Raw genomic sequence first — 12,049 nt, 5'->3', positions numbered from 1 at the left:
AAACGGTGTCTTTGTAGACCATAAACGTTGTTGTACCTGACTGATTGGCAGAAAATGAAATGAAAAGGATTATAAATCTCCTTTTAATAATGTAATTCAATTTGGAGTGTGGTAAAGATGTTTGTTGTTACAAGTCAGGTGTGTCTAAAATTTCAGGCCAAAAAAATGGTTGTAAAAGGAAAACAAGGGTTATGTCAGCAGAAAAAGTAATCAGTGTTCTTCACATTTAAATGTTTATCCTTAATCCATTCATGTGCTGCTTTGGCAGTACACTCAGGGTCATTGTCCTGCTGGAAACTGAACTTCCAGCTCAGTCTCAACTTTCTATAAGGCAGCTTTTCATGAATTCCCTTGTTCTTCGGGATGGGAGGTTTTGGGTTTGTTCCTCTTCTGGACCAAAAACTGAAATTTTAGTCTTATCTGATCAGAGGATATTTTGCCATATTGTATGGTAAATCTCACGCATGCTTTTTTGCAAACTTTTCTGTAAAACAATAGCTTTTTTCTGGTCATTCCCTAAAGGCCAGCTCAAGGGAGTTTACAGCTTTTTGTGGTCCTCTAGACAGATATTCCATTCTCCTCTGTGGAGCGTTCCAACTCCTTCAAGGTTACCTTTGGTTTCTTTGTTGCCTCTTTGATTAATGACCTTGCTCGTTCTGTGAATTTTGATGCATGGCCTTCTCTGGGCAGGTTTCTTGCGATGCCATAATTTTTCTATTTTGTGATGATATACTTAATGCTGCTCCATGGTATTTTCAAAGTTTCTGATATTTTATTTCAACCCCAGCCTGATTTCAACTCCTTCGCATTTTCTTCCTATACTTGTTTGGAGAGCCCCTTAGTCTTCACAGTATTGCTAGCTTGGTGGTGCATTGTGGTAAATGGTGTTGCTGATTCTGGGGCCTTTTAGAACAGGTAATATATGTACAGGAATTATATGACACTTAGATTGCATACACATGGACCTTGTTTAACTAATTATGTGACTTAGATCATTTGTGGCACCAGATCTCATTTAGGGGCTTCATAGCAAAGTCAATACATATGCATGCACCACTTACATACATATGCATGCTTTTTAGTTTTTTTTTTTTTTAGTTTTTTTTTTTTTTTAATTCTGTTATTATTTTTTTACTTCACTTCACCAATCTGGACATTTTTTTTGTAGATTTAAAAACAAAAAATTCCCCCCAAAAATCAATTCAGATGACTAGCTGCAACACAAAAAAATTGGAACTCCAATGGGGATGAATCCTTTTTCAAGCCACTGTAATGATGCAACATATTCTCATGAAAGGGTTTGTATGGAAACGTACGAAAAGTTATGTACAGATTTTCGTGCATTATTCCACGAGTATCCAATGACACGAGCATGCGCATTTCCTACAGTGAAAAATGGCTTGCATTCGTTTAAGGTATTGAACACTCCCCTTTCCGTCGGCGAAACAGAGTGGCAGGAACCATGTCTAAATTAGCATATTTTTATGTTTTCATAACATAGCTTTTCTCATGACATAAACGTACATGTTAGGGTTATACTTTTTTTAGTTGAAGAATGCACAGATATGTTTTTCAAACCCTAATTTCGCAACCCTGACCCTAACCCGGAAGCACGATATAAAAACTACAATTTGTACTAAACTGCCATACACAGTGGCAGGCAGCGGCATATGTTTTGTAGTTCAAAGGGGTGTCCTCTAAACTGTGGCCAGGAAACTTTCAGACTTATTACAGGTTTTGGGGTTGGAAAGCACACCTGTTTGGTCAGATTTGATCTTGCTTATAGTTAAAGGGGTGAAATCACATTTTTTCTGGGTTTTGACCCCACTTAGTGGCGCCCCCTACAGGTGTCCCACAGGTGATGGTACTATAGGTCTAGAGCTTTCCAAAACTGTTTAAAACTGGCCTGTAGCCCATTTTGTTGCTGCTCTGTAAGCCTTCAAAAGTGTCTCAGGTTCAAGGTTCAAAGGTCACCTCTGAGGAGAAGGAGCTGCCCACAATTTTCATACTGACATATGTTACTCCCAAGGTCAAGACCTTTCCAATGATGTCTTCACTTCTGTCCTACACCAAAGTTTAATTTTCATCTTGCTCCAAGGCCCTTTGAGGTGTGCTTTCTCAGATCCTTATTAAGTCCAAGCTGGATGAAATAATTCAAACATGTTTTAAGGGGTAGTTAGTGGTCACATGTGTTCAAAATATTGATGTCTGCTTAATACACTGTCAGACTTTTAAATTTGGACCAGTTTAGACCCGGTTTTCCCCATAATTTACAGTGAGTTTCATATTATATTTCTAATGACCTAATATGTCTAATTATACCTACCGTATCCCTTTCCCCAGGCTGACAGGATGGTCCTAGATGACCAAGACTTCAGTATATTGGAGTGCAAATACGTGGCTGTATCTGGATATATAGTTTTAACTTTTGCCTACATAGCTTTACAAATGTTGTTTATGTGAAGATGATGAAGGGATTTCCGTACACTTACAGTGTTTCTTAACATTTCGATCTTGCACTACATTCAGCCAGCCTGAGTCTCATTTTATTCACTCCATTTTATTGGCTCCACCCTGTCTAAACTCTGTTCGTTTAGCTCCAAACAGAACTGCTACGAGTGTGTGGCGTCTGTAGCTGTTTATTTGTTAGAGCACCTATTTAATGATCATTTGTATCCGTTTTGATTTATTTATCCATGTTTCCTTATTTATTGTTGAAATTAACTGCACTGATCTCCAAACGGTGGATGTGTGAAACACAATTTCATTTTATTTAGTTTTATATATGTATATTTATATATTTGTTCATATATTAGTTGTCCATGAATACATCTTCCTGTAAATAGAATTATTCCGACTCCCTCCATTGGCCTCGGCGCTCTGATTCGATGCAGGGGATGTCAGTGGGCAGTGATCTTTCAGGGTGCGCTGCTGTTCATCCAAAACAACTTGTTTCTCCATTAAATGCTTGTATTTCCTTTTATAGCGTGTTTCAGCAGCGAAGCCGGAAAAAAAGTTAATTAAAACAAACAAAAAAGTAGCCTATGGTGATTACTGTGACGTTTATGAAAGCTACAGCGATAGTAGCGTCCTTAGTAACCACCATAGCAACGTTCAAAACAAAAATAAACTTTACAGGTTAACAAACTAAAGCTTGCATACATTCCCTGACGGGAGCTTGTAAAAATAAAAAGTTTAATTTTTGCTTTCAACAATGTATTATAATGTCAAAACTATTTTAAAAAGTTTATTTTCCTCTGTGAATAAAAGGCACGTCAGCCTTGTGCTGACGGATATTCATTGGATTATGCACGAAAATCTGTGCATAACTTTGCATACATTTTCATAGGATCTGTGGGTGAGAGCTTGAACCTGAATAATGACTGCCTGAAGAAAATAGCTTTCCACAATCACTGATGACATGGGCCTGATGTCAAGTAAAGGACATGGGTTCGTTCAGAGTAAATGCACAGGTTAACAATTTGGATACTGCTGTTTGATTATTGACTAATGTCAACAGCTATACAATACAGCTGGAAGCTGATTGATGAAGAATATTGTTTTTTATAAGTGAGGTCCATGCCTTGAATAATTCAAGCAGTCATAAAAGGTAGAGTAGATACAGCAAAGTAATAAAAAAAAAGATTTTGTTTATGATTCCTTAACTTTTTTTGTCTACTTCATCTAAACAAAAAGGGAAGACTATGTTTTACAAAGCCTGAATGTTCAGCTTTTAAGTAAAACAGTTTTGAAATATATATATTTTGGTTTCTTACGAACAAAAAAAGAGGTGAATGAACATCCTCTAAGTGTAGTGCTTCCATCATTTTCAGGGTTGTATGGTGAATGGGTGGATCTATGGGTCTACAAGGGCACAACTGACTTTTTGATCTGTATTTCCTGTCGTCTCAAATCTCAGCTGGTCGAGGCAGATGGCCACTCTTCCTGAGTCTGGTTCTGCCAGAAGTTCCTACCTGTTTAAAAGGTGTTTTTTTTTCTTTCCACCATCGCCTCTTGCATGCTCAGGACGGGGGATTGGATCGAAGATAGGTTTCAGTGCAATCTGTTAGTTTCCTTAGCTCGGCTACTTTTGTTAATTGGCTTTGTATGTATGAATTGGACTAATTTGGAATTTAATTAATTGGATTATGACTGTTACAATGAATTGGACTCTAATTGATGACATGAGATGAGATTTGTTGTGATTTTGGCGCTATGTCAATAAAATTAAATTCAAAGAATGAGGAGGTTGTACTTTCTCATATTCTATGGGTCTCTAAATGCACTAAGAACATGTCACGATTTTGAAAGCACTAACTTCCCTCTCATTCCAGGTATCTTGCCCTTCCTCCTGTGTCAAATGTCTGATTGGCTTCCCTGATTCCCATTGTTTCCACCTGTTCGCCTTGGCTCCTCATGTGCTCAAATAGTTTGCGTCTCCCTTGTCTTGTGCCAGTGTGTCGTTTCTTCCATGAGCCTTACACTCGCGTCTTTATTCCAAGTGTCCCAAGTCGTGATTACCTTGTCCTTTGAAGTCGAGCGTTCCTCCTTTAGAAAGATCTTTTGTTGTAAGTTTTTCCATAGCCATAGTTTATTATAACTGTAAGTTTCATAGCCGGATTCTGTCCCTCCGTTTATTTGGAGTGGATTTGTGTTATATTCTTAAAGATCTTTGTGCCACCGTTAAAGGTGTGTTTACACTTGTTGGGTTTCATAGTGTCTCAGTTTTTGTTTAAATCCGCCTCAGTAGGAGAGCGTGAGGTTATTTTGTTATCTTTAATCTTCAGATATATTTACTGAGAAGAGTGCTCAGGTGTTTCACAGCCTCTTCTTTTGCTCTGTGTGGAGATCCTCAACCAACCTGCTGTTTATTATAAATAAACATTGTGATATTGAACTGACCCTGTATCTGTCTCCGGAGGCCTTGACAGAACACATAATCAGTCCTAGACCCAAGATTAGTTTTAGCTCTTTTGAATCTCTGGTTCTCAGTTTTTCCCGCCCAAAGTGGAAATCACAAAAACCTCTTGTGTTTGTTGTTGTGTATTGTCCACCTGGCCCTTATTCTGAGTTTCTGTCTGAATTCTCAGAGTTTTTATCCCAGTTAGTGGTGAGTACAGATAAAGTCATTGTAGTGGGTGACTTTAATATTCATGTAGATGTTGAAAATGACAGCCTAAATATTAACTTTAATTCTATATTAGACTCTATTGGATTTTCTCAAAGTGTTCACAGACCTACTCACTGCCTTAATCACACCCTTGACCTTGTGCTGACTTATGGCATTGAGAGTGAACAGTTAACAGTGTTCCCTCATAACCCTGTCTTGTCTGACCATTTTTTAATAACTTTTGAATTTACATTACTTGACTACACGGTTTCTGAGAAGAATTCTACATATAGAAGGTGTCTGTCAGAGAATGCTGTAACCAGATTTAAAGAGTTGATTTCATCATCCTTTTCTTCACTGCCATGTGCTGATATGACAGAGGATGGCTACCTAAATTTTACTCCAGTAGAACTTGACTCTCTTGTTGACAGCAGTTTAGCTTCAATGCGTACAACACTGGACAATGTTGCCCCTCTGAAAAGGAAGGTAATCAGTCAGAAGAGGTTGGCTCCTTGGTATAATTCACAGCTGCGTGCGTTAAAGCAGACTGCAAGAAAGCTGGAGAGACAGTGGCGTTCCTCTAATTTAGAAGAGTCTCAATTAGTCTGGAAAGATAGTTTAATAACGTATAAGAAAGCACTTCGTAAAGCTAGAACTGCGTATTATTCATTATTGATAGAAGAGAATAAGAATAATCCCAGGTTTCTTTTCAGCACTATTGCCAGGCTGACAAAGAGTCCGAGCTCTGTTGAGCCATGTATTCCTTTAACTCTCAGCAGTGATGATTTCATGAGATTTTTCATCAATAAAATTGTTTCTATCAGAGAGAAGATTAATGGAATCCTTCCCATTATTATCACTGATGTATCATCAAGTAGAGGAGCTTTAGAAGTATCTTTCGAACCTGAATTGTATTTAGACAGCTTCTGTCCAGTTGATCTTTCTGAGCTAACAACAGCAATAGTCTCTTCTAAACCATCAACTTGTATGTTAGACCCAATCCCAACCAGACTGTTCAAGGAGGTTTTCCCCTTAATTGACACTTCCATATTGGATTTGATCAATCGGTCTTTGTTGATAGGATATGTACCTCAGACTTTTAAGGTTGCTGTAATTAAACCTTTACTTAAAAAACCTACTCTTGATTCAGAGGTGTTGGCTAATTATCGACCTATATCCAATCTCCCTTTTTTGTCCAAAGTTCTTGAAAAAATAGTTGCAGTTCAACTTTGTGATCATTTACATAGAAATAATCTGTTTGAAGAGTTTCAGTCAGGATTCAGAGTGCATCATAGCACAGAAACGGCACTGGTGAAAGTTACCAATGATCTCCTGTTAGCTTCTGATAGCGGACTTGTTTCTGTGCTTGTCCTGTTGGATCTCAGTGCTGCATTTGATACGATCGATCACAGCATTCTGTTACAGAGACTTGAACATGTTATTGGGATTAAAGGAACTGCATTAGGCTGGTTTAAGTCATATTTATCTGATAGATTCCAGTTTGTTCTTGTAAATGAGGAATCTTCCTCACACGTTGGAGTAAGTCATGGAGTTCCTCAGGGTTCTGTACTTGGACCGATTCTTTTTACTTTATACATGCTTCCATTAGGTAACATTATCAGACAGCATGGCATAAATTTCCATTGTTATGCTGATGATACTCAGCTGTACTTATCTATGAAACCAGATGAAACCTACAGGTTGGTCAGGCTACAAGCCTGTCTTAAAGACATAAAGACCTGGATGACTCAGAACTGTCTGCTTTTAAATTCAGACAAAACTGAAGTTGTTATCTTTGGACCTGAGCGCTTCAGGGAAAAATTGTCTAGTTATATAGTTACTCTAGATGGTATTTCCTTGGCTTCTAGTTCTACAGTGAGGAACCTTGGAGTTATTTTTGACCAGAATTTATCATTTGACGCACATATAAAACTGGTTTCTAGGACTGCCTTCTTTCACCTTCGTAATATTGCCAAAATCAGGAACATCCTGTCTCAAGGTGATGCAGAGAAACTAGTTCATGCATTTGTTACTTCAAGATTGGACTACTGTAATTCCTTATTATTGGGCTGTCCCACATATTCTCTGAAAAGCCTCCAGCTGATCCAAAATGCTGCAGCCAGAGTTCTGATGAGAACTAACAGGAGAGATCATGTTTCTCCAGTTTTAGCTTCTCTTCATTGGCTCCCTGTTAAATTCAGAATAGAATTTAAGATTCTTCTTCTCACATATAAAGTTCTTAATGACCGAGCTCCATCATATCTTAAAGATTTAATTGTAAGATATTTTCCTAACAGAGCACTTCGCTCCCAAACTGCAGGTTTACTTGTTGTTCCCAGAGTTTCTAAAAGTAGAATGGGAGGTAGAGCCTTCAGTTATCAGGCCCCTCTCTTGTGGAATAAGCTGCCAGTAAATGTCCGGGAAGCAGACACCCTTTCCACTTTTAAGATTAGGCTTAAAACTTTCCTTTTCGATAAAGCTTATAGTTAGGGATGGCTCAGGTGATCCTGAAACATCCCATAGTTAAGCTGCTATAGGCTTAGACTGCTGGGGGACCTCATCTGTCACACCTTTCCTCACTTTGCTCTCTTTTTCCCCCTGTTTAATTTCTCAAATGATATTATGTACATGTGACATTATTGTGGTTATTAACCTATGTTTCCCTGTTCCAACAGATATCCTTTGAATGGCGTTATGGTGTTTTTCCCCCCTCTTTTCCCTCTTTTCTGTCTTCTCAAACCCCAGCTGGTCGAGGCGGATGGCCACCCTTCCTGAGTCTGGTTCTGCCAGAGGTTTCTTCCTGTTAAAAGGGAGTTGTTCCTTTCCACAGTCGCCACAGGCTCAGGACGGGAGATTGGACTGAAGACAAGCTTCGGTGCAATCTGTTTGTTTCCTTAGCTTGGATATTGTTTTTTTGAATTGGCTCTATATGAATGAATTGGATTATGATTACAATGAATTGAATTCCAATTGGCTTGAATTGGACTATATTACTTAAGTGCCTTGAGATGACAATTGTTGTAATCTGGCGCTATATAAATAAAATTGAATTGAATTGAATTGAATAACTATGTTTAAATGCATTTTGCTATGTTTAATTTGTATTGTATATCAAATGATATCAAAAACTGTATTTGTTTATCAAATTTTGAAACTAAGGACTTTCCTCGAAATAGTCAATCTCTACAGGATGACAAATTAAAACCCATTCCGTAAGCAATTTCACTAAGAAATTAGAAGAGGGGGGGGGGGGTACCTTGTACTCATTTGGGTCTTTTCTGCATCTGCCGAGTGATGAAGTCAAATGGGAAATTTAAGATAATATCAAACATTAGGGAGGGTGTACTTACGCCGTGATGGAAATGTTAGCTGCTGACATGGGGCTGACCTCCTTTACCTCCTTGGCCTTCTGGAGTGCAAGCTTCTTATTGATGGCCTCCTCCTGTTCCTCTTCATCCTGGACAGTAAGGGCAAACAAGACACATGCATGCATATATACAGAAAGTCCAGTGTTTTATGCGTTGACATGTCTGTGGACTGCAAATGCTTCTTTTTATCTATAGTGTGAGAAGCATACAACACAGAATTTCCAAACAGATGTGTACAATATAATAAGTGCGAGTTGAATTAAATGAGTAAAACCAAAGAACTTGTAAAGTCCTGAATATAACCATATTTTAACTTTTTGTGGTAGTGTAATCATTATTATGATTAAGATGAAGGCTATACCTATACCTATCTATGTAGAAGGTAGTTTTAATTAATTCAAGCCTTTAGGTTTCTTAATGTTTCTCCGTATAATTTACACATTTTTGCATAGTTAACTATAGCATTCTTGTTTTGTTCTAATACTCACTCCTACAAATCCTAAGTCTTTATTTTCACTTTTTAGCAGTGTGTCTGGTTCTCGAGCTTAGCATGGCAACCAGTTCCCTCTATCTCCTGCTTTCACCTGCTCCATGTGTCGGATATTTTGCTTTAGCGATAATGGTACATGTAACAAATGTAGTCTCTTTGTAGTTTTGGAGGCGAGGTTATCTGAATTGGAAGCTCGGCTCGGCGCGTTGAAAACCATCCGATAGCGAGCCAATGCAGAGGCACTTAGCGCAGCTAGCTCCATTTGCCGCACCCTAGCAGAACCCAAGCAGCCGGGATCCCAGTAGGGTTGCCACCCGTCCCGTAAAATACGGAATTGCCTTTCGCGATTTGTCCTCTGTCCTCTGTTCCTGGCTACCAGAGGGTGGTGCTGTCACCAGAGTCACTAACAACATCTGCACTTTTTAAAAAAAAAAAGTCCACTACACCCGATTCAACAGCAATTTACTTCTTTTTTTTATTTTATTTTTTTTACTTTTTCCTCCCCATAAGCAAAGACGCTTACAGAAGTACAGAAATGGGTGGAAGGAGCGGAGACCATAGCAAGGCAAATTGCAAAATATGCAGGCGCGTGTTTTCAGTGGCACACGGCGGGCTGTCTGACATAAGACAGCATGCGTCAGAAGACAGTGTTACAGTTCTTCCTATCCCAATTATCTCCTGCAAACAGTATGGGACATGTCATGATTCATTCAATAATTTCTAATATGGTTGTACTTCTGCAGAAGATATCAGTATATGCATAAGCATAGCCTACTTCAGAAGTCTTGTGGTTTGATTAATTGTTGAGGATTTTGAATTTTTAAAGTCAAATTAATTATTTAATGTGCAGTAGTATTAGCCAATATAATTATATATGGCAATTTACACAACAAATCACACTAATTGATAAACAGATAATAAACTAATTAATTAATATTATAAAGAATTTTTTACCATATATAGGCTACATTTGCTTAATTAAAAATGTTTGTAAATTTTTGTGTATTCTATGTCAAAATGTTTATATTTTGTTCAGCGATCATTACATAAATTATTTTACTGTGGTTTACTCATAATACAGTCGGAGCCCTCAGATAATCAAATGAGCTGCTGCTTGAGGTCCCGAGATCCGAGCGTTCTCAGTGGCTGCTCCAAAGCTATGGAATAGCTTTTTACTTCGTGTTAGACGAAGTAAAAAGCATTGTTAGAATCATTTAAGTTTTCCTTAAAAATTTTATTTTTTTTCTCCTTGACCTTTGGTCCTGCTGTGAGCCAGACTTGACCTTTGATCTTGATTCCTGTATTGTTTTATTTGTGATGGGTTTTGCATACTGTCGTATAAAAAACTTACTGTTTTATTTTATGGTATTTTATGGTACTTTTATTCATATTTTAGGATTTATTTTTTATTTATTTTTTTTTTTTTTTAAATGGTACTTTTATTAATCTTTGTATGAAGCACTTTGGTATACTTAGGTTAAGTATGACTAATTGCTTTCTTGATCACCACGTTACTACAACCACTCGCAAAAAATGAAACCACTGCTGCAGGCGCCCCACCTATCAGGAACGTAGCATTGGACACACCAACGATCTTAGTCAAATACATTTAGTAGAGCAGATTGCTTTTTTTTTTTTCCAGGAAAATCTGTCACAAGTGGAAAGAAGCACCAAAATTGGCATAAATACTCCTTGGGGATTGTTCTTTTGATAAAACCCATTAGCCACACAAAAATCATGATGGCTGCCATTTTTGGCTGCCCTTGCTAGCTTATGCTAGTCTTTGCTGTTAATGTGGTTCCATGGTGATATTACATTATAGCACTATAGTAATAAGAGCTTAAATACATCCCTAACATGTTATGTTGATAATGGTCATCAACTGACAAGCATAAATGTTTGTGACGTACTGTTTCTTATGTCCTTCTCTCCATCACAGCTAGATAGAAACGGTTGCTTCATGAATTTATGGTCAATGGTCAATTTATGGTTGATTTTAAATTGAATGTTAAAAGTGCAGAAGTGACAGCTGAAGATGGGGACGGGGCTCTGCTGACCTCAATAGGGACGTTAAGAGTCAGTGGGGGGAATACTTCGAGAACCTCCTCAATCCTACCAACACGCCTTCCGATGAGGAAGCAGAGTCAAGGAGTTCGGATATGGGGCCTCCCATTTCTGAGGCTGAGGTGGCCAAGATGGTCAAAAAGCTCCTTGGTGGCAATGCCCCAGGGGATTCGTCCGGAGTTCCTCAAGGCCTTGGATGTTGTAGGGCCATCTTGGTTGACACGCCTCTGCGACATTGCGTCGACATCGGGGACATTGCTTCAAGACTGGCAGATCGGGGTGGTGGCCCCCCTCTTCAAAAAGGGAGACCAGAGGGTGTGTTCCGGCTACAAGGGGATCCAACTCCTCAGCCTCCCTGGTAAGGTCTATTTGGGGGTACTGAAGAGGAGCCTCAGCAGGGTTTTAGGGCATGGTCCTGTGATCTTAGGGTAAGGGTAAACGGAAGGGGAAGGTATAAAAAAAGAAATGGAGAGCAGGTGGTCAAATTTAGGGCAAAAAAGTTATTTGTGGAATAATTGTTGAAATTATTCAAATTTTTCATTGGTGATCCTGAGGAGGAGGCTTAGTGAGGAGTGAGAAGTCGGAGTAGAGGAGCATCGATAGGAGCCAGATGAGGTGGTTCGGGCATCTGGTTAAGATGCCTCCTGGACGCTTCCCTAGCGAGGCACGTCCCACTGGGAGGAGACCCCAGGGAAGACCCAGGACACGTTCGAGAAACTATGTCTCAGAAGAGCTGGAGTGGCCAAGGCTGGGTCTCTCTGCTCAAGCTGCTGCCCCCGCGACCTGATCCCCAGAGAAGCGGCAGATGATGGATGGTGTATAATGTTGCCAAAACAATGTTGGACGCCATACTTTTCTCTGGACCCCTGCCAAATCTGAGCAGTGATGACATGTTTAGTTGCATGTCATCATTCAATCGCTGGTTGTCTAGATGGTGCCCAGCAAACAACGTGGGCTACATAGATAATTGGCAATCTTTCTGGAGAAAACCTGGTCTGATGAGGAGAGACGGCATCC

At 39.0% G+C, this 12,049-nt stretch overlaps 1 protein-coding gene across 1 annotated transcript in view; it reads right to left on the bottom strand.

The window, feature by feature from the left end:
* The window catches only part of cacna1ba (calcium channel, voltage-dependent, N type, alpha 1B subunit, a), a 222,977-nt gene that overhangs the window by 112,224 nt on the left and 98,704 nt on the right, over positions 1-12,049 (bottom strand). The window contains 1 exon segment of the mRNA XM_072387079.1: positions 8,461-8,567. Within this exon segment, the coding sequence (XP_072243180.1) occupies positions 8,461-8,567 (107 nt within the window).

Source organism: Leuresthes tenuis, unplaced genomic scaffold, assembly GCF_036924035.1.
Source record: "Leuresthes tenuis unplaced genomic scaffold, fLeuTen1.0.hap1 SCAF_6, whole genome shotgun sequence".
Classification (NCBI taxonomy): Eukaryota; Metazoa; Chordata; class Actinopteri; order Atheriniformes; family Atherinopsidae; genus Leuresthes; species Leuresthes tenuis.
The sequence above is the reverse complement of the archived record's forward strand: the minus strand, read 5'-3'. Positions and strand labels throughout refer to the sequence as shown.